Genomic DNA, 24256 nt, shown 5'->3' with positions numbered 1-24256 from the left:
TTCATTTATATGAGTAAATGGGCTTTGCTCATCCAGTAGCTTTGCTCTGGTCTGTTCATTGATGGGTGTACTGAATGCTTGGGAATTACACACTGAATTTTTCTGGAGAAATTATATGAAATTATATGGTATTAGAATTTTGCACTTTGCAAAGATCTTCGGATATATCCTTGAAGAACTCAAGGACCTATTTTGCTTAGTAATAGGCACATAGTTTACAGAGGGCATTGCCACAGATTCAAAATGTGTGTTAAAAACTATTTTTCCCAAATTATTTCCAGTGAAATTGTCATATTTTCTGTTCTGAATAGCTTTTGAAAAAAGTAGGTATTGCAGAGTCAAATATATACCAAGCCTGGATCTAAATGATTATATCTTAAGGGATTCAATCTGAAGGTGGTAAGGTAATGTCCAAATGTTTTTTTAACCAGCATTTCATTATAATAGAAAGCATCTGTAAGAGTACCAACATTATTATTTTGGCAATTTTAGCCGTTGTCTATGAGGATTTATGTGGAATTACAGACTGGAGGATTTTTTCATAATTAGAAAGGTACGTGAATCCTTCTTGAGAGATAGATAGCCAATAATACATGCAGCAAAATCAATAGAAACTATAGGCATAAGCTACCTAAAGATGCTGCATATATCTTGCTTTGTTTTAAGCAGAGAAAAAGAATGGAATTAAGTAAATAACCTTTGAAATGAGGGTGAATAAAGACATATGGAAGGTTGGGAATATTTCATTCTGAATCATTTGCATAGATCCAGTAAACAAGGACATTAAAAGTTTTAAAATAATTTAGGTGCAAACACTGTTACCCAAATTTCTATAATTTGAAAGATGGTGGGATGAGCATCAGCTAATGAAACTGATAGTAAAGCCATCTTCTTCCAGGCAAAAATTCCATGAAAGTATTATTTAATACATATATTTCCATAATTTCAACTTCTTGTCCCCCGAAATTATAACTCACATTAATGTTTGTTTTGATAAGTTAATAAGCAGTAGGTGCCATGGTATAATATTATGAAGGCAGAAATTAAATTAAAAAAAAGGAAAAAATGATCAACTTCTTCAGTGTAGAAGATGCCACACTACAGTGGCTGCTAGACACCTGCAGATGGAAAGTCAGAAAAGGCCCAGTGATTTCTTCCCCAGCCCTGCTGGTCTCTAGGGCTGCAGTAGTAGGTTTGAATAACTTGTGATTTTCTCGCATTCACAACCCTTGGTCTTCCACTGCTACCAAGCAGATTTCCTGGCATACTGAGTGCTCAGGAAATGCAAGTGGATCTTAAAGGGCACGAGGTAACTAATAGCAATTACTAAGCTTGGCTGACTAGGAGAGTACTGTATTTGTGGCCCATAGGGTATGATTTGGGTCATGGTATGTTTTGGATTAGTTAACATATTCTACTTAAGTATATACTGCCTCATTCCAAAATATGTACTTTTCTGGATTGTTGTGAAGATGTGAGCTAATACTGTAAAAAAGAGCTTTATCTGCTATTAGAAACTATGTTCTAGGAAAATGTCAGATATCACAAACATTTGTAAAAGTATTGTCAAATAGTAAAAACAACAGGGACTTGGGTGCAAGGCAGAGTTAGATTTAAATTCTACTGGCTGCTATGCTAGGTGCAGGTGTTACAACAGTAAAACAGTTAAAATGCATGTGCTTTTCCTTGACTCATGAGTCTCAGTTTCCTCATCTATACGGTGGAGATAAATACTTCCTTTGAGGGTCTGTGAAGGTTATGTGAAAAACACTAAATTTAAACTACCTAGTGGTACCATTTACACAGCAGATTCTCAATAAATCCTGGTCTTTATTCTTCTAGTCTTCTACTACCATTAATCTGGGTAATAAAAATGGCAGTTTGAACTGAAATTTTAGTATTATATTTCTTTCTGATAACATAAAATTTCAAGACAATAGCTAAGCTCCGTTACAACAAAACACAACCAAAGAAGCACATGGAACCATTAATCACATCATAGAAAGTTGCCTTAATTGCTTTTTGGAGAGGCAGTAAACAAATGATGAATGAATGAATGAATGAATGAATGAAGGGAAAATGCAAATCATTTTATAATTGAATAGCTGATTTATGTCTTCAATGTTCTGGTTTAAATAATAGTAAATTTTTTTAGGAAATTAGAATAAGCATCAATAAATGAAAACAAAATTAAATTTATTAAGCTAATTTTGTTAGTACTTACTCACATTCTGTTATTATCTTAAGAGGTTTCATAAAATTACCAAAGAAAATATTATTTACTGTTTATAGCACAGAAAGCCTATATTTAACTTGTAATCCATAAAAAATGTACACTACTCAATATGGCATGTAATAAATATAAAAAAAATAGAAATCTTCAAAACACAAAAAGCAAAGTCTGGGGAATTTTTCTTTTCATGCACATAAATATTAACTATATAAATACCTCATAAAGTGCAGAGTTCTTCAATCTTCATTCACATATAGTTAGATCCTTAATTAGTTTATTAAAACTTGTTTAAAAGAAAATTGAGAAAAAAATAAATAGGTAATGTTTGGTAACCTAAAAAAAAACAAAACCTCAAAACCAAAACAAAAATATGCTCAATTAATGCTGTAACTAGCACAGATGGGGCCTCTCTGTCAATTACCTAAATCATAATTTGCAAAAAGACAATCTCAGTGGGACGGAAAGCACAAAAACGTCCTCCTTTCTCCTAACTGCAAGAGATAAGGTTTGGTAAGCACAAAGCATAGGGAAAGGATCTGGATTTCAACCTCTGAATGTTCCCTGGGGAGAGTATACCTGTACCAAAGTATGCCATAACCCCATTTCTAGAGTTTAAGTGGTAATACATGAAAATGTTCAGTTAGATTCCTTGATTCATCCTTTCTGGGACACCCCAGAATCATTTGCCACAGAAGCTAACTAGAGATGGCCTGTGTTATCACTGAGGAATTTCATGAATGAAAAGAGTTACAGGTTTTCCATGAGAGAATGAACAGTTTTGTCAATTTTATCTATTGAAAAATGTTCATAAATTGACATTACTCAGAATTTTAGTGCAATTCTCAAGGCTAACAAGTATTCAAGGGCTGCAAAGAAATCTTGAATAGCTGATAGTAATGTTTATTATCTTAAGTAGTAAGACAAAAGTGTTGTAGTAGGTTTTATGCATTTATAAATCAAAGGAAAATAAAATAATGCCTATCTCCTCTCCTGGTGGAAAGGGTTCAGGAAGTAGCCTTAGTCATAGGACCAGTTATGGTCAGTGGAGCTGAGACAGGGGCATCTGAGAGGCTGCATCTTAAGAGAGGGTGACTCTAAAGCTTGGCAGAAAAACCAAACAGTTTTCAAATTAAAGAGGCTCTGTAGAAAAGATGTACCTGAGCACAAAGGTGAAGGGACAGAGACTTAGACTGGAATCCCTGGGAGGAAGTAGAGCCTGGAGCACTCTTGAAACTGACTAAGCACTCCTGGTAAGTTCCCTGTAATGGTGGCATGATAGGAAAGCTGTACCAAATGCCTAAATGCTTAAATTTCATAGGCCCTGAACTGATAATTTGGGGTCATAAAATCTTTTAGGGGTAACGGAGTAATTGCCCAGTCTGGGTTGCCTTCTCTCTTTGGCCCCTTTTTCTTTTGATGTGGATAATAATGTATTGATGGTAATTTTAAAGTGGAGTTTTTTAGTACTTGGGTTATTCTTGGTTTGCGATTTAACCACCAAAGAGAACTCTTTTAGATTATCTCAGTGTCCAATGGAAGAAGGCTGAAAAGTCTTCACATATTATAACTCTAATATTTCTGATGAATGTCATCTTAGAGCTACAGTGAACCCATTCTAGGGTATCCCAAACAGGAGCAGAAAATTAATAGAGCAGTACAGAGGTACCCACTCTATGTCTGGAGAGCAATAAGACACTGAGAAAGAGGGCTTCAAGTGTGTACCAGTTTCAGCACTGAATATATCAAAGCTATCTGTATTATTCTATAAATTGATGAGTAAAAAGGGCTAAACTTTAAGCAAAAATAGGGCTCTCCATATGATATAATTTCAAGGTGTTTAAACAGTAACTTCCTTCATGCTGAGATCTTTCTAATCTCTTCACTGAATTGTGAAATTCCATCATTTTAGTTTGAGGCTTTGATTCTATTAACTGCCAAGCCCTCCAGGAGAAGGGCCTGTTTAAGTTGAGATGTCTCATCTGTTCCTTAGTGCAAATAATTTTCAAGGCCTTTTTGAGCTATGGTTTTATTAGGGCAGTGGATGAGTGCCCTGGGCATCTGAAAGGAGAAGAAGAACACGTTCCATGCAAGCAGAGGCTCCTGTGCTGCTGAGAGGGGTGCACTGGGGCCAGCCTCGTGAGGGCTGGCTGCACTCGTGTCCTGGGTCTGAGTTCAGTGATGTTTCGTTTGTATCACTGACACTGGCAAACGCTGCAAATCTCTCCAGAGAGAAAGTTTTTCTCTCTGTAGAGAAAATCCCCCACATCCCACTGGTCCTTCAACAGGAGACTGAGGACAGGAAAAACAACATTCAAATGTTCTTTAGTTATTTTTTCTTTTTTTTCCCCAAAGTTATCACAGGTGTTGAAAAAGCTGTGAATACAAATGTTTCTTTGATTTTATTGCTCTACTACAGTATCAAGAAACTTACCCAAAGTTAGGGATTTTTATCAAGACTAATCAATAATAAAACATGAACTAGAGTTCGTTTGGCCCTCATTTTGTTGGGATGAGAGTTTGCTGCATATGTTCATTAGCCTTAATATGAGAGAAGTGTTTGGAGGTTACTGTCATTCTGTTATCCTTACTTTGCATTGCTTTTTTCCCCCTAAAAACTCACTAGATTAACAAATATACTAACATAGTCATAGGGACATATTGTGTGAAAATGACTCATTAGTTTCCATCAAAATGTAACTAAGACAGAAGGCATTAATCAATTTAAAAAGGTAAAATGTGTATTCTCAATTTTGCCTGAATAAAATAAGAAGAGATATTGTTTTGGAAATGGAAATGTTTCTTCTTAGACAGTATATTCCCTTTCAAATGAGCCTACATTTTCATTTAAAACCACATAAACTTGCTACTTTTCCATTAGCCTGGGATGAGTAACAATTTGTTTCTTATGTTTTACCTCTTTGTAATATTTCTCACAAAGATAGAGGCTAAAGAAGCATTTAGAAGTGCCAAGCACTTAATTTCCATTCTAATTTAGGACTCTATGTCCTTCCATAAGGAATCAACTAAGATCCAACAATACTTCCTAGTTCTGATCTCAGAATGCATCAGCAAGAGAAGATAGGGCGAGCTCCAAAAACAGAAATGAAAAAAGAAAAAATACACACATACACATACAGAAGAAAGAAAAACAAAGAATAAAAGAAAAAGAAAATGAATAATAAGAGAATGAGCCTGAAAGCAACTCAAAAGCCATGAACCTGCTCAATCCAAAAAGCAAAGCTGTTAAGCAGAAACTTGATCATCAGTCTAGCTACATATACTCACTTAGCAGCTCAACTGTTCGGGCTTTGCATGACTTGCCCTTGGGCTTTTTAGACTCTTGAGAGCCTATAAGCAGGGTAGTATGTGCAGCCTAAACACATTAAGTGAACAAACAACATTAACTGGCTTTGGTATGCTGACACATGTAAGGCAGTCCATACTTACTTTCTGAAGAGGTAGTTCTTGGAGATCAAATTTAGACTTAGTCTGCAAGTTTAAAGTCATGCTTCTGCTTGCATGCATTGCTGAAATACCTCCATAGGGCAGCATGCCAAGGTTAACTGTGTTGTGTTTGTAAGCAGCATTCTGAGTAGAGGAAATAACCATGTGACAGGGTGTGAACACATGCTCAACAAAGTTGATTATTACATGAACATGTTTAAATTTATAACATTTAACTTTAAGCAGGCAAACGGTAACTTTCTTTTAAACATGCACTTGGTCGGACAGAAGCATACAGTAAACAGTGTTAGTTATGCACATAATGAGTACCATCCAAACTACAGAAAAGACAAAAAGCAAAGATACATTCTGTTTTATATTTGCTGCTAATTCAAAGGCATACAACCTATCTCTTGTATATCATGACTGTAGTGACTTTAGACAAATATTGTTCGTCTGTGGTAGTCTAGGTAGTCTATCATAATTAGAAAAACTCAGTGAGTTCTTAATGAAATTTTGTCAGCTGCAAATGTCATGGTCTCTTTCACATTATGAGAGCATCACGTACAAAAGACAAATACTAGCTTCTAATTCTGCAGTGTTTAAGCCAAAGTCAGTCTCCTTTATTTTTCAGTCTATGGGTATAATTACAGCAACTCAGAAAAATAGCTGGTCAAAAAAATCATTCAGTCTAACCATTGGCCAATTGAATCTGCTGATTAATTTAGCTAAACCAGTCAAATAAGTTGTATGTGGCAGCAAAGTTTCCAATTTTTTTTTATTTCTTAAAATTTACATTTTAAATAGAGAAATTTCATAATGAAACTAAAGGAATTATGATTTGAATGATTAATACTATTTATCTGATATACCTAAATTCCTATAGAACACTCTGGTGATATTTGCATTGTGGCTACCTGTCAATAGGTGCATCTAAAGCTAGTCCAAGTATCTGATAAACAGTTAACTTTTTTCTACAGAACTTCATTTAAAAATTAAAGCATTTTTGTATGCCCTGTCATCAAATAGTTTCTGTGAGTATAATCTCCATTTTCCACCTATTATGGAAATATAATAATTGATAGCACTTAACTCTTTTAACTAATTCTCTTATTTTGGAAAAAAAATCTACAGAAGTTGACCTTAGTATACTTTTTTACAAAACTGAACATTATTGAACATTAACAGCAGGTAGCTATTCTATTCTAAGGCAATTATTGGCAAAGTAATAATTTTTAGCATCAAATTTCACTGAACTCAACTGAAAGACTATTATATTTTTGATGGTGTGCTTGTCTACTAATTATATTTGTTATGGATCCATGATTATTTCATCCAGAGCTTTTTCACTGTCGTCACGCCAAAACTGAAGAGGACACTGAACATTTCAATCTAGAAGTTGAATGATTCTTTAAAGTTTAAAATTACTCCAGTCTAGTGCCCTCTCAGTTCCTATAGATGAGTATCAGTCTTAGACATATGGGTTCATATTTTAAATATTCTCAGTCACAGTGGGGCTCTGTAGTGGAGGCCGGAGCCTTGAGGTCAAACTAAGGGCAAAAACAAGCATCCTTTATCTTTAGCTGCCTCTAAAGGTCAACACTGAGCGAGACGTTTAACCAAAATATGTTGGGCTATTGGCTTATCTAATGTCCAGGTTGTTAGACAGTTCACTTTTATAAGAAATGGGCAAAGACCTTATCGCTTTTAGAGTCACTGTTTGATCTCCAGGGTTCAAATCACTCAACTAAACCTCACCGGGAAGGAAGGAAGCACACCACGTCTCTGGTGCAGTCTGACTTTGGAAAGAATGTTAAGTAGCACAGCTATATCCAAACTAGTTTTACATAACAAAAATCTGTGCTCCAGTATCCTGAATTCATCTTGTTGAGTACCTGGAAAGTTTTAAGTAAGATACACCCTGAAAAGCTCAGTAACTCAATTGAGAAGGGGAAACAAATGTTACTTGGAGAAAACAAGAGGTTGAGCTTCCAGGATCCAATGGATTGAAGCAATTCTCTAAGGTGATTTAATTTCTTGGAATTAAATGTGAAGCTATTGCATATACATTGAAATTGCTCTAAAAGAAAGAAAGACTGAGGGCATTATAAACAAACAGAGGATATGTGGAGACTAATTTAAAATGGGAGGTGTTATCACAGCAATGGAAAATACATGAGTTTATTTTTAGTTATCTGGATCTGGTTCAGGCAGGGCCTCCGGACTTCCACTGATTCCAATTCCTTTCCCAGTCCTGTTTCTTCCCCCCACATTCCTGCTCCAACTAGAGGAGTCACCTACTTTTCAGTAACTCTGATTGAAGGAGCAGAACCATTTATCTAGGAAACCAATAAATAAATGGTGGTACCAAATGCTTAAAATTTTGTCTTTTCTTTTTCATGCTTTGTTTTCACTCACTCCTCTGTTGCCTCAAATTACTAGTCATCGTACATATGCTCCGAAAAGCTTCTTAAACCTTTCTTGACTAGTTCATCTTACCCTGTTAACGTATGGTCGTGTCTACACGAGGCCAGAGTTTCCAAACTGTACTGTATTATTTGGCCCCAAATATTTTCGCCCTCCAAGTTATCTGTCTACATGGAGGGTATAACTTGAGGTAAGGCATGGTGACAACCGACCAGGTGTCTCCCACTGACAGCCAGTCATGAGGCTTTGATGAGTCTCCCTTCAGTGGGACTGAGCACACCTATTTGAAACAGACATTCTGATGAAAGATTTTGCAAGGAAGAACCAATTTCCACATTGAGAAACTAACACCCACACCCACATTTATTAGTTCACTCTTTCCCTAAAAATAGTTGTATTGTCATGTAGACACGACCTACAAACAATATAATGATTTAAGAAGAGTACACCTGAAAACACAAAAAGTTCAATATTAAGGAAATATATATTAAATCAATACAGTGACCTGTGCTTTTAACAGGACACCAAATAAAATAAGAAAACTATTGAGTGAAACATTCTAATGGTATATTGTTACCTAGATCCTCAGTTTACACTGAGCACTTGAACCCAGAAAATAAGAACAAATGGTCCTATTGTAACAGAAAGGACTCTTAAGATTCTAAGGTCAGTGCAGAGCACACAAAGCCCTCTCCACAGAAGCTACAAGGACACTCCAAGATGACGGTTAATTGACCATAGTTCTGGACAATGAAATACCAGACTTGGAGAGATATGAACAGGCAACAAAAAGTAATTCTAGGCTTTATACAATATATATATTTTTTTACTCTCCTTAATCACTGTGTGTTCCATGCTTTATTGTAACTAAGTTTGTAACTGAACCGGGATTAATTTCCTTTTTATTTTTACATACGAATTTGTACTGTAGTCTTCATAAAGCATTACTTTTGTTGTCTGTAGTATAATTTTAGTTTAAACATTTCTTTCTATGTAAAACACAGCATTCTAAGTGGCAGGATTTTTTAAAAATTGTGTGTAGGAGGGCATTCAATCTCTGCTTTTTTTATTTTTCTGTTTCTTGCTGGGAAGATTATTGCTCATTAGAGGTAATAGCTTTAGTAGTCCCATCACAGTATGGGACACTCTATGCAAATTTGATAAACAAATTAGACCTGGCTTTAATGTAAGCGAGTCTGTGCAGAAAGGGGCACAATAACTCACTTTTTTTATAGATTCAATAAAAATCCCACTCTTTAGGTCACAAGAGAACAGTTTTGGGTCTTAGGAGAGGCATTTTGCCTTAATGGCTGGATAGCAATTGAAGCATCATCCCATATAATAGAGTTGAATTCTTTCTTACTAACAATATTTAGACTAGGTTTGATAAATAATTCATCTACAGGTTACGGACGCTCAAAGAGCATTGAACAATATCCATGAAAACCTATTATGATCAATTTCCCCACAATATAAAGATAAATAAAATGCTGATCATCTAGTTATTCATGTAGTTCATGCTTCACTACATGTGCTTAGAAATGCCAATAAAGTAAAACTAAAGGCAGGAGGGATATTCTTACAGAGAAATGCCAAACATACCCTGTCTAACCTTCTAGCTTCTATATGTCTAAGCAGCTGTTGTCTCCAGTCTGCAGGCATTTTACCACAGCTCTCCTCTCCCTTCACTGGAGTAGGCCTCGTCTTTATATCACTGTTATCTGATGGCTTGTCACCATAGTTACCCAAGTTATAGTCAGATGGTATTTTTTCCAAAAGAGCTGCCATAGTAGGCCTAGCTGAAACTGGCCTGGTTTGGGAGGCACCGTAACTCTCTGTACTGTAGCTTCTCGCAGACAATGGCCTCCTTTGGGTAAGGTTTTTAACCGGAAAACTTCCCGCCTGAGCTTTCACTTCTTGATATGAAGGGTGTTCGTCTTCATACCTGCCATTCCTTTTCAGGAACTGGGACTCAGTCACTGAAACGCTGCTTTGGCGATCCAGACCGCCCCTATATGGAGGTCTGCCGTACCTATCACTCGGAGGCAGCTCATGAGGTTCACTGACCCTTCTAAACATCGCCATTTCTGTGGAACTCGCCAGGGAGTCAGCTCTTCTCAAGAAGCCTGCCCTGGCCCCTTGGCTTGCAAACTGGACATTCATCACAGCATCCTCACTAACAGATGGCTGAGAAAATGAAAACATTTGCTCCATTGGTGCGTATCCTCTGTAAGCTCTCGGACTAACCAAATCCTTGGCTATGTTTTTGCTGGGCTGTTGAATGTACTCAGAATTGTGTTGGAAAGGGGGCGGGATCCTCTTTTCGGCCTTAACTTCCACTGCTCCTTGGGGATTGAAGCTTTGGTCAAACTGATAGACTTTTTTCGTCATGGAAGCTTTTTGTTGTTGTGGCCCTTTACTACTCCCGTACGTGAGCATCTCGTCATCCAGCATTGGGACTGACTGGCTTCGAGACATGCTGGACATAGCGTGCTCTGGTCCCAGCATTTTATCTGGTCGTTCATGGCTTCCTAAGTGATCACTCCCAGAAGCATAGTTCTCTAGTGGTATGTTATACACCTTGTACGTGCCAATGTCAATCTCATCGATACTCTGTGACTTTTTGAATTTATTGGATTTGATATCTTTCATTAGTGGGGAAAGCCTCTCTGTGCTTTTGCTAATGGAAATAACACCTTTAGAAGATTCTGGGCGGCAGTGGATTTGAGAAAAGACATTACTAAGACTCCTGTTGGGATTGGAATCGTGATACTCCCATGGTACTCCTGGAGAAAAAGGACTGGGTATTTCAGCAGACTCCTTTATATGTTCTTTCCGTTCAGGCAATGGGCTGGTGGTGGGGGTTGCCTCTAATTTGGAAGGGAAAGCGGTCCTGTCTTCAAAAGGACTAGGGGTTCTGGTCCAATTCTGCCAAGGATTGGAAGGAGGCACTTCTGTTTCTGGTGTGTGTCTGTGTGTAGACTGCTCAAGTTCCAGGGGAACGCCAACGATTCTATCCTGCCTAATCAAAGGCCTGCGACTGTGAGAAGCTGCGCTTCTGGATTTTGAATTTAGGAGAGGATTGCTGTTGGCATTCTCGCCTGTGGTCTCCTCTGCGACAAACCCTGTGTTATCATAATGGGAGCTGTCAGTCCAGTTGTCGGTGAAAGCATCACTCATCGGCAGCCGGTCAGGGCGCTGCGGGAGATTCCCCGGGGGCACAGCCTCCCGCTGGCTGAGTAATGGCTTTGAATCAAGAGGCTGTGGGAAAGATTGTGCGATCCTGCGGAAAACAAGGGGAAGAAAAAAACAGGAAAGTGAGGAAAAGCTGGGCCTTTGCCAGATAGAGAACAAGCAGCCAAGAATTTCACAATCCTTTGTTTAACCGATCATTCATCCAAACCTCACTTACGGTTAAGATAGCTTATGATTTCATGTCCCAAAAAAACCCACCCTTTTGCTCTGCTCTTTGGTTACTTCGTAGTGACCATCACCTTCTAATATATTATGTAATCTACTTACCTATGACACTTATCGTGTAGTGCCTTGTGTCCTCTGCTAGAATGTTAGTAAACTCATGAAGGCAGAGCTTTTTTTTTCCTCTTCAGACCTAGCATAGTACCTGGCAATAGTAGGTATTAAATACATATTTGTTGAATGAATGAATGAATGAATGAAATATATAGGTCCTTAGTAAGGGGTCCTAAAACCTATCTGGTAATTAGAATCACTCGATTCCTGGTTCCCATCCCTGGAATTTCTGATTTAGTACATTTCTAAACTATTGGTTGAGTACACCTGTCTTGTAAATACTTGGTATTTCCAATGGATCCAAATTTGCCTTGAAATAAGTGTACTGAAGACATTAAATCCATTGTATAGGGGCCACATTCACAAGTACTACCTCACTGAGTCACTTTATTGAGCTCTCTGGCTTTTGTTTTTTCATTTGTAAAATGAAAGTGATACAGAATAGGAGCCATTTTGGAAAGACTAAATATTTTACTTATATCTCAACTTTCCCAGGTGGTGATAGAATGATGATGATGATGGTGATGATGCTGATGATAACAATGAAAAATGTATTGAATATTTCCTCTTGTGTTATGCCCAAATGTGTCCTAAGTATTAGACAAACACTACTTTTGATTAAAAAAATTTTTCCATCTTATCATCTCAGCCTGTTAATTTCCTATCACCTTTCCCTTAGACAACGGTTTTGCTGAATACAATGGATTCACTCACTCTTGGAAATCTCAGGGGGACAACATTTGCTTACCTGCCCCTTTTGTCTTCTATGCCACTCATGTGCTGAATACAATTACAAAATAAAGATGATTCAATTTTTTTAAAACCTTGCTGGAAATAAGCATTTGGAAACAGAAAAGATGGAATTCTAAACACACCTGTTACCCCACAAAGAATTATGTACTGCATCTTTAGCTGTTGTCTGCAAGGACCCCACTTTAACCCGGGTGTTAGAGGATCCTGAGGAAGCCTGGGAAGGTGAGTAGTCTGAGTAAGTGCCTGAGGAAACACTGTTATTCAGACAGTGAGTTTTGTCAACTTCAGACTCATCAGTTGATTCTGAAATGTAAAGGGGGAAAATATTATAGTGCCATGAACATTGACAATTATAAACACAGAATAGCCAAGTATGAAAACAGCATACCAATTAATGTCAGGAATACATATTTTTAAAATATATCTATAGACCATGGTGTGTAATAATTTACAGCTGATGATTCATCATGCACATGCATTTGTGGCATATTTTCCACTTTAGGTTCACACTGTTACCTTTTTTGTCCTTCCCTAGCAGAACAAGTTTGGGTGGGTATAGAGGAGTCTCAGCTAATGAAGGGTGAAGTTCCCCAATCCTCATTTCATTAGCTGGATGAACAAAAGAATCCTGAGAGATATAATAATACAGGACAAGGAAAGGAAACATTTAAACATTGGTTAACCAAAATGGCAATATCTTTATTTGGCTCAGATTTAAAGATGGGGCTCTAAAATTAATTCACTGTAGAGCACTGGGAGAAGTGAATCATGTCCATCTCTGAGGTAAGCACTAAAATGTTTTCTTTTTCTAATTTAAATGAGTCCATCAATCATCAGCATCAGTCATTTTTTGAAAGCTGTGTATATGTCTGGCACTGTGCAAATAACTGTGGAGATCCCAAAGAAAGACAAAATGTCACCCATGTCCTCTGGGAGTTTACAGTCTAGTTGAGATGAGATATATTCAGCAGAGGGCTGAATGATAAGCTATATAGGAGTATATAACACATACATATATATGATATATACACACATAAGAGTTCTAAGGGGTGAACTTGCTTAAGCGTTCTAAGAGGAAAGTGTATCACTGACCAACTAAAGTTTTTTCATCCTTGGCCATAGTGGTGCACGACTGGTAAATCCTGTTTTTCCTGCCAGCTGCCCTCTCAGTTCCTACTGTTACCCAAGTGATCTTGTCTTTAATTTCTATAGTTCTATCAGGCCTTCTTCCTAAGGTTTCTAATTTTCTCACAATCAATCTAGCTTGTTAAATCTTTATTCTAAATCCATTCATTGAGTGTAATTAGCAACATTGGTATAAGAATATAACTTTATAAAGACAAATGAACGTGTAAAAAAACATGAATTTTAAACTTCTTTAATTCATATTATTATTTCCAGGTAGCCAGAAAGAGAGAGCATTAGGGAAGACAAAAGACCAAATCCTCATTTCCTTCTGCATATAAAAGTCTCATCGATGCCCATGAATAAGTAGTGATATAAATTTATGCATAGCATTTATCTTTGTCTTATTTTCTTTAAACTTTAGTTAACTTGAATTCAAAGAAGATTTTTCAGTTTTCTCATTCACTAGTACTTGTTAGTTTGGAACATTAATGTAACACATTTTAGAAACATTTTGTTAAATCAGAGAAAGAATATATGATTGAGGACAAAACATGTAACAAATGAAATGGATCCCACCTTATAAGTAAATTGGTTGGTAATAATCAGAAACTCTTATTATAAATTTTAAAGCCCCACGTAGTGACAGATTCCCATCTTTGCTTATTGCAAAAAAATATCCATTTCTTTAACTCTTGGCTTAAATCCTCTTTTGGGTTGTTTTTATTTAGGTCTGTATGAGAATATTTGCCTGTAAGAAACCTGAATATATTTCATACTTGTTAAATTATTTTAAGAGAATATTTAACTATATTAAGAGAATACTTAATAAAAAAATAATTCTTTTAAGAGAATATTTCAGTGGAAGAAGACTAAACGATCATCTAATCCAACACTATCATTTTCTAGAGGTGGATTCTGAGGCTCAGCAAAGCCCAGGCTCACACATATAATTAGACAAAGATCTAGCATAGAGGCAGGATTCTCTTGGGTTCTAGTCTGATGATTTTCCCTTATATTGTGCTGCCTCCTGGAGAGCTGAGCTGTGAGCAGATTAGAGACTTAAAATGCAGTATCAGATTTGAAGAAGGATAGGAAAGAGAGTGGGATTGATGGAAATTCTGGAGATGAAGAGGGAAATCTGTATTTTCATGGACTTGGAAAATTACTTCAAAGGTTAAGCGTAAGAAACTTATGATAAAGTCTTAAGGTGATAGAATAAAGACTAAAAGCATTTACACATCTTTGCAGAAATTTATAAGTAGAAGTAGATGCACATTTAAGAAATGATGCAACAAAAGGCATAAAATATGTTAAGATTTGTCAAAAATATTTCAATTATAGGGTGACTTATTTTTATTCTATTTCTGCTTTATTATTTATTAATTAGGTTACCTTGGGAAAGCCAATGTTCCTTTCTGGACTATATTCATCAGAAAATGAAGGTAATAGACAATAGGAATTAATGCTAATTCCTGTCTAGTACTAACAGTTTATGAATCTAAATGTAGCTTATTTGTTGAAATAATACTTTAAAAAGGAAATATTCTTATGAAACTCAATATAGGAGCATAGGAATTTCATTTTCATTAACAAAACAAAGAGTTATACAAGCCCAGAAATGTAAAAATACTTGAGGGTATTTTTTTCCTATGCCTTATGCAATCAGTGCTCAAGTTATTGTGTACATATAGATCAAACGTTCAAATCTGTGCCCCCAAATTGACTGGAGCTCAGCATGGTAGCTATGGTATAACTCAGACTTAAGTCTCTGACTCTGTTCAAGAATTTCTATTTTTAATTCAATGGAGCCCTAGTAGTTAGAAAGAGAGAATGATATCAACTCCTCATATATGTATCTCTTCTATAGAGTTCTGTGGTCCTCTACTTAGAAAGGTAACACTGCTGAAACAAGAATAATGTACTTACACTGACCCAGTTAGACTCTGATCTTTATGAGCAAAATGATGATGTTGCTGATGATAATGACAATGATTCTGATGAAGATTATAATGGCCATCAATTATGGAGACCCCATTACTGCTACTGTGCTACTATGCTCAACACTTTATATATATTATCCCTGGGAATTATTTAAATAATACCTTGTTTTTTAAATTAAGTTAGTTATTATCATCATCTTTGTTTTACAGATAAATAAATGGAGGCCCAGACAGGTAGTTGTAATTCAAAGTCACAAACTTAAGTAGTAGAATCAGGAATTGAACTGAGATTTGTCCCATTTGAAAGTCTTCTGTGTGACATTGGGTTATGCTAAGAAAAGCTTGATTCTCAAGTGGGCTTCATAGAACAGGCAAAGTTAACTGTCCAAAAAAGGAAACTAATCATTGACTTTGCATCTATACATTCTTTTAATGGGTTCTAGAGGAATAAGGTTCTTGTTGGAAAAGTGGGTAAAGCTTTTGAAACTACATCTATGTTGAAGACAGTGCAAGTTATGTGGTAGGGATTCAAATTTAGTGGGGGTCCCATTATAAGCACATTGAGCCATATTTCTTTTGAGGAGACAAAAGTGGAAGGGAAAGAAAAGGTAAAATCCTTTTTTTTTTAACCCATTGCCCTTCCCTTATTAAAACTAAATCTTGCCTGCTACTGCTGTAGTAAAGGGAACTTAAGGTAGAGTCAAAGACAAAAAATATCTTGGGGTGAAGTGTAGTATTAACTAAAGCATTTAATGATGTTTTCAAGGGTAATTACCATTCTCTGTTTCCAGGAGAAATATGTGGTTCCTCTATAGAAAGAAACTGGACTGAGTCTCTTAACAAAGGGAAAAATCCAGAGCATTCATGAACATGATAGACATGGTGAACAGGTCTCTACTAAGTTTTCTGTAATGCAAGGCTGTGTCTCATAGAAGGACTAAAGGAAGGTGGGGCAGAAGGGGAGAAAATTATTTTATGGAGGGGAAGAGAATTATCATGTGCTGTAGTTTTTCTCTGTACCAATAACTGAGCTTGGAGCTCGATATACTTGCTTACATCTCTACAAAAACTCTGTTACTATTATCTGAATTTTTAAAGATAAAAGCAGCCAAGGTTCAGAAAACTTTCAGTGACTTGTCAAGGTCACATACAATTGATAACAAGGTAGAATCAAGATCTGAGTTAATGTCTGCGAGACTTCAAAGCTCTTGTCCTTGTTCCTGAACTGTGCTCTGAGGCACCTGTGGTGCTGTTGCTAATTCACAGGGATACATGGGTTATTTTAAATACCTGAAGGAAATAAAGCAATGCTTGGCATCAGTCAGATACTGTGTGAACTAGTAGCTCTCAGTTTCAACATTCGATTGCATATTACTTTTGATAAGGGTCTTCATGATGTTGTGTTTTTGGTGGTTGCTGGGATTAAAAATCTAGATGCCACTTGAAAACCAATGTGAAGTCAAAATTAGAGTTGTAGAGTCCGACATGATTCCAATGTTGGAGGAGGTAGGTGGTGTCCAACAAGTGCACCCATTTCATTAATAAATAGTTTTAGTTATTTAAGAATGAAATGAAAGTATTATTTTCTTTTTCAACTTAAGTGTATTATTTTTCAAATGACCACTAGATAGGGCATAAATATTTCTTAAGCTGTTCAAAAGTAACCACTTAATAAATGGAATTGTTAGGTATTTCTTTTTGTCCATGGTCCTTGTAACAACATTACCAAGATACAAAAGGCAACAGTTTAGGAATCGCTAAGCCTTTACTTGTGTCACAGCTTTATTCACTGTACTATTCTCATTCCCTCCTCCCCTCCTCTGCCTTCCTCCCTCCACAATATTCTCCCTCATAACATTTTACCTTCACTCATATTCTATTAAGATATTAATGCATAATATAAAGTATTAGATAATCAGAGTTAGGAAGGATTTCAATTTACTGGCCATTGGTTGATTGCTGTTGTTAAATACAAGTCATTCAATACACAGGTGATGAAATATGGACAGGTAATGACAGCAAACACTAAATGAATCATTAATTCAACAAAAACTCAGAGACATGGTCTTTGCTTCCAATGAACCTCTAATTGGATGGAGAGACAGACGTGTTACCAGAGTACACTTGCCTATATCAATCATTCACTTATTCAACAGGAATTTACTGTGCCTCTACTCTGTACCAGGCACTGTGCTAGACACTGGGAGGACAATGGTAGACAAGACAGACATACCCTTGTCCTCATGAAAACTCACAGTTTATAAACAAAATAATCATAAGTATTTTTACTGTATTTAATGGAGATAAATAAGGTGATGTGATAGAGAAAAACCAGAGGGTCCTCCTGAGCAGGGTGATCAGGGAAGGCCTTCCTGCTGAGGTGGTCTTTACGCTGAACGTTGAAGAATGAGGGAATGCTAGACATAGAAAGAACTGGGTGCTACAGGCTGAAGGTTTGTGTCCCCTCCAAATCTGTATGTTGACATCTGTGTGATGGTGTTTGGAGGTGGGGTCTTTGGGATGTCATTAGGTTATGAGGGTAGAGCCCTCATGAATGAGATTAGTGCCATTACAAAAGAGACCCCAGAGCACCCCTTGGCACCTTCTGCCACGTGAGGTCACAGAGAGAAGATCCATCTCTAATCCAGAAATCAGGCCTTGATCAGACACTGAATCTGCTGGTGCCTCCATCTGGGAATCCTCAGTCTCCAGAACTGTGGAAGTTACATGTTTTTTATTTATTATCCGCCACTCAGTCTCTGATGTTCTCTTATGGCAGCTTGAATGGACTAAGATACTGGGGGAAAAGCAAACACAAACTCTACAAGGCAAGTATAAAGGAAACTGAGTGCAGAAGGGACCCTTCCTGTTTTTCATCGTCCTGGTTCATATGGCCCTCCGAGCTGTGTTCTCTATCTAGCACATGTTAAAACTCTTGGCATAAGGTTGACAAATAGAAAGTGATCAACACATGTTGATTTCCCTTTCCCTTTCCCTCTTTTTCTGCTGCATTTATAATCTATTTATCTTGTTTTTCTTTCTGTTATCTGCGTCTGGTTCTGCCTACTTGTATTATTTGGTTGTTCTTACTTTTCCAAATTTAACCACATAGATAAATATATCATGCAGCATATGATACCTTCTTCTACATTCTTGAAAGTAGGGACTAAATAATTACTCAAAAATGGAATACAGGCAAAACATACCATAAAAATGCTTAATATACACTGATCAGCTAGATACTTGGTTATCTGTATTTATTATCTCTGGAAATTGAAAATATGCAGTGTGGACCTTTAATTTGGGTACAGTAACTTGAGAAGAGAGGATAATGCAGAAAGTAACAGCTTCTCCTTGATTTAGGATGGCTGAAAGTTGGGAAAAGATCTAGAATCTCTATTTTAGAAAAAGTACTGAAATTACCAGTGAAATTTCTTCACCTCAGGAGGAAAAAGCCAAATGGAAGAAAACTACAAAAGGGTGAGGGTTATTTCAGAAATAAATATAAAACTGAAAGCTGAGCTCCAATCTTACCCCTATTTAGTTTGGCTTCTCTAGCTAATTAAGAAGCTTAAATAGGCAATACAAAGCCACTACAGTGCTTTTAAGGACCATAAGAGTAAAAAGATAACTCTTAAGGCTATGAGGGACCTGGGGACAAGGGAAGTCAATAAACGGACAGTTTTTACAGTAATGCAGGACTGAGTTGAGAGCCTGAGGAGTAGAGGAGATACAGCTAGATGCACACATATAGGTTTTGGTGATGGCTTCGAAGGGGAAGGCAGTGGCAGAGAAAGAAGGAAAAAGAAATCAGGACACCTCCCAAATTTCTTCCTTGAGTGAACTGGTAGATAGCGGTGCCAGCTGAGATCAAGATCAGGAATACAGGAACAGAAGCAAATTTGAGGGAGAAACATTCAATTTAATTTTGGATTTATTAAACTTGAGGTGGGGCAATTTGAAGATTTATATTCTCTACTAGGATTATTATGAAATTTATGACCAAAGCCATCTTTCCCTTGCCTCACCTGTGCCATCTCTATATTAAGCAATTTTAGGACTTTCTTATTTTGTAGCAAAATTACTCAGTTTATGAATTATCATGATCTAACAGGATTTTGGATGTTAAACTGTGATTACATGAAATTTAAATACAAAGCATATATGTATTTAGTGTGTCCCTAAGTGTTGGTTTTCTTGCATTTTATATTACTGCAATATTGTAGACATAAAAAAAAAGAGTATTGCTCTGCTTAGCTTATCTGCTATACTTTGGAAGGGAAAAGCTACAATAATACTTATTTTATAAGCAAAAGAGAAAAAGTAATGAAAATGAATACGTATTTACTTAAATTTTCTTCCCTAGATATCCAGCTGTATCCTTGTCTTGAGGGGCAGGCTTGGACCTCCACTCACGAGAGTGCACACCATGCTTATTTTTGCTCAAGCTTTTCCCTTTGCCTGGAAGCCTTCTGCTTTTGACTTTAAAAGAATCACTCAATTATTAATATGCAGGTCAACTTTTCACTATTTCACATTACTTTTTATCTAATTGGAAGTGATTGCTTATCTCCCAGTTTCTTAGAGTATTATATTCTCCTTCATGTACCTGCCATGTGGTCATATTTTGGTCAAATTTTATATAGTATGTTCTCTAATCACTTCATCTGTGTTAAATTTATCTGGCTAGGCTCTGAATTATTTGGGGACTATGCACACATTTTATATTTCTTTTCTCTCTCTCACAGTGTTTAGCACAGTGCTAATATGTGGTTGGTGTTTAATCAATGCAACCAACTGATGCTTTGAAATGCAGATTTGTAAAAGAGTTTTGCCTGTCTAGATTTTTGAGAAGCAGGTACAGTAACTTCTAGATGTACTCATACCAATAATGTTTCTAATGAAGATAAAACAGTGATAACCAAGTTAGCTGAAGAGTTGATGAGACAATACAGAGGTGACATAAATGTGATTGAATTCTTGTCTGACTACTACATGATAAGGATGAATATCTAATTCATTCTGAAATATAGGAATAAAGCTTCACTAGATGCCAAAAAGCTAAATTTCAAAGTTATCTTCCCTTTTTTGTTCATAATAGTTTCCTATAAAGGTTGTAACCCAAATACAAAAAACATTAAAAAAAATTGGCTCTGAATCTGATCAGGAATTTTACTGAGATTTGCAGAATAAAAAAATACTCATTTAGCCTTTTCTAATAACTCACAATAAAAGTCTGGGATAGCCAAAAGAAGAATATCATGAAAATTATATAATGCATTTACTGGCCAGGCCTAGCTGGGGGAGCAGATCATTCCTTCTGTATACTGGAACTTTTGGAGCTATGTTAATTTTCTTAGGCCATAAGGGTGTCATTTATTAGTGATTTATTAAATGCCACCCTCATCATTTGAAAGACTAGAAAGACACATTTTAGGGGAAAAAAATTGAACTTATCAAGGAAGAGCTGATCAGTAAAAAAAAAACAAAACATATGTAGTAATTCCAAAAAATCCAAACCACACTGGCAATTACCAATAACCTTGAAATACCTCCACTGTAATCTCCTTTGGGGCCACAGGCCACTTGTGTTCATATTTTTCTTTCACAGTTTGCTCCGTGTTAGCAGTTGGATTTGAATTCTCAATACGCATTCCATGGCTTGGCTTACCCACCAGATTTTGAACAGATTTTACCATAGTCTTTAAATCCTCTGGGTAAGGAGTTGGATATCGTTTTAGGTTTATTTCAACCTAGAAGTTTATAAAAAGAAATTGAACGTAAAAATACCTTCAGCAAGCATATTCACAAAACGACTCCATTTTATGTGCAGTAGTATATAACCAAATGCAATATAGTGAGTGTTGAGCTGGCTGAGAAACTGCTGCGGAGGAGAATGTGTAGGGTTCTTTTCACATTCAGCCTCGTGGGACATCTCCCCACCCCTGCACACACTTCTAGATTAAAGAAAGTTTGGATTATATCCTTTCTTTAAACCTACTGCATAAATGGTTGAAACAGCAGTAGGTCAAACACTTAAATGAGTGGTACTGAAAGATTTAATGAAGTTACTTACTATCAGCTGCCTTTATACGTTAGAGACTGTTCCCTTCTTTATCTGATTTATAAGTCATTATTTTGATGTTAAAAATATCTTTGGAGTAGCAATGCAGGAGAGCGGAGGACACTCCAAAAGATTTATAAGTAGGCTCATCAAGTATTGGAAAAATGGGGGTTTGACAGTATCTGTTACCAAATATGCATCAGCTATGCAAGTTAGCATGGTACATGGAAAGGTAGAGTAGCTAAGTCTTGTTAAAACCTAAAAAAATATGTTTCAGGGTAGCTTTTACATTTAAGATTTTATCCTAATAATGTTATAATAAAGAGAAATAAAAAATTGGATTTTTAAAAATATTCTAGGGTAAGCATGTAAACTTTGTCTTATGCTTATCCAGATATTTATTTCTATTCTTGAAGTCATCTTTGGGTTATCAATCTGACTTTAGGGAACTTATATATTAATGATTCTTCACATTTAATTTAGAGAGATAAAAGAGACATTCCATGTAGAATATCCTACCATCAGAAAATTTTTAATATAACATGGAATTGGTATTAAATTATCCATACTGATTAAGAGGGAATGGGAGGAAAAACAAGAGGCAGATTTACTTAGCCTGATTTATTCCATGCCTTTTTGCATCTGAGTAGAACCAACTGTGCAACCTGAAATGGTTTATGTGAGTGTGGTGAGGATGCGTCTGTGGCAAGTGTGTGAGAGGATGGGTGGGGGGAGGGGAGAAGGTAGAGGAGAAGCTGAAGGAGTAAGAGTGAGAAAGGGACAGAAAAGGAGAAAGGGGGCAGGGCACACACGTAAACTCCCCCCCCGCCCCCATGTAACTCAGAAGCATGTAAGAAACTGATGGTGGTATAGATCTGAGGATTGTAAATATGAATTCAAGCACTTAGGCTCATCTGCAGTTAGCAAATCCACCAGCTTTGCTAATCTAGTATTTCTTTCTTGTGGCTCATTTTCCACATCAAATACGCAGGCAGTAGATTTCACTAGATAATTTCTAACATTCCTTTCAGTACTAAAAACACAAAATTGTTTTTCCAATACATTTTTGGAAAGCTGATGGAAACCAGGTAATTTTGTTAGCTTGCCAAACAAATAAGGATGAAGTTGATATATATGGAAAGAGTCATAAAAATATAGCCCAAGAAAAAATTATAAACTGTTAGAATGTTATATAAGTATATTTCAAGGCACTTAATTTATAATGCATTCTTAAATAAATATAAAAAGAATGATATCCATGCTAAATAAAGTCCACTGGGATCCATGCATTCTTGGATCTGTTCAAATTGGTATTAAAAATGTTAGTCACAAATGAAACCTAAGTTTTAAATTAAATTGTTGAACTTTTTAAAAAGTACTTACTATCAAAGAGCTAAAAGTACATTTAAAAATATAAATTAGAGAATGGCATGGTTATTATGCCAATTAAGAATATTTTTTAATGTTTAATAATGGTAATGAATTAAAAATAATTTTTTCCAATAGGGTGTTGAATTAAACTCTATGCACCTTAAAAATCCTCAATGATAAAATTACATTTCTAAGTTTAATCAAAGGCAAAAAAAAAGGTGTTCTTCCTTAACTGACTTAAATAATTCATTGAATAATGCAATCCATTTTTTGTAGATGTTATACAACATCTCTCACAATTAGATAAGTATTTACTAATGGCCATGGTTATATTTTCTGGTTATTTTATAAGCAAGTTAATGTGATATTTTGGTCACATCAGTAGAATATGTTTGAGTATTTTATCTCTAAAAATATTTAAATCTAGAAACAAAAGCAGATTTGCCATGAAGCTAATGAAGCTTAAGCTTTAGGGACTGTCCTCTCCATGGGCTCTTTCTAAAGCCTCCTGAGAGGCACTGTTTATGTATTTACATGGTTATTTTATATATTTTTTCCTTAAAGAGGCCCCTCTCCAAACTCTGGAAGCTCAGGTCTCATACAATTTGGATTTGTTCCACCTAGACATTAAGCTCCTTGCTTCCCATTTACGGCAGAACTTACTTGACTTGGAGTCAGAAGACCTAAATTTAAGCCACAGATTTACCCCCCAAATTTATCAACCACTAATCTTTCTGTCCAGTTTCTACTCATGTAAAATGGGAAGGATAAAGTCATAGGTTAATCTAGAACTAAAATGAGGTAAGAAATGTGAAAGTCATTTGAAAATTTATAAATTCTATGCAGGGATTAGATACTATTTCTAAGAACAACTTCTACTTACATATTTTTAAAATCTGAACTCTTTTGGCAATCTAAATTCTACCATATATATATATATATGTTTAACCATAATACCTGTAACTGTTAGGGTTATTTTTCAAATTGTATGCCGCAGCAACTGTTTGTTATTCAGTATCTGCCATGTGCCAGGCATCTTGTGAAATGTTTATAGGGATATTTAATTTATTACTAGTTATTTATATAACAAATAATACTTATTTTATTAATTACATATATTTAAATATAAACAAAAATGATTGTAATTAATAATGTTAATTTATAATTAATTATATTAAATTTCATTTCAGTTTCACAACCCATTATAGCATCTGTTCCCATTTTCCAGAAAGAAAACAGGGGCTGAAACAGTGTAAATTACTTGCTCTAGTCATGTAGCTATAGGTGGCAATGCCCAGATTCATGCCACTCTTTGACTCCAAAGCTTTTGTTATCATAGTGTCAGTTCAGAGCTATTCTCTGGTT

The 24256-nt window shown here is 36.0% G+C and overlaps 1 protein-coding gene across 5 annotated transcripts in view; it reads right to left on the bottom strand.

Moving 5' to 3' along the window:
• Positions 1-24256, bottom strand: part of LRRC7 (leucine rich repeat containing 7) — a 488385-nt gene that overhangs the window by 93287 nt on the left and 370842 nt on the right. For 4 of the 5 annotated variants that reach the window (XM_073234117.1, XM_037024313.2, XM_073234116.1 and 1 more), the window contains 4 exons: positions 21009-21209; positions 12905-13016; positions 12511-12691; positions 9707-11387 (listed from right to left, as the gene is read on the bottom strand). In XM_073234117.1, coding sequence (XP_073090218.1) covers positions 9707-11387; positions 12511-12691; positions 12905-13016; positions 21009-21209 — 2175 coding nt within the window. Of the gene's footprint in view, positions 1-5680; positions 5822-9706; positions 11388-12510; positions 12692-12904; positions 13017-21008; positions 21210-24256 lie in introns of all 5 variants that reach the window. The other variant, XM_037024309.2, reaches the window with a different exon arrangement.

The sequence above is a fragment of the Manis javanica genome, chromosome 4 (assembly GCF_040802235.1).
Source record: "Manis javanica isolate MJ-LG chromosome 4, MJ_LKY, whole genome shotgun sequence".
In the NCBI taxonomy this organism is placed as follows: Eukaryota; Metazoa; Chordata; class Mammalia; order Pholidota; family Manidae; genus Manis; species Manis javanica.
Note: the sequence above shows the minus strand (reverse complement) of the source record. Positions and strands in the feature narration are given on the sequence as shown.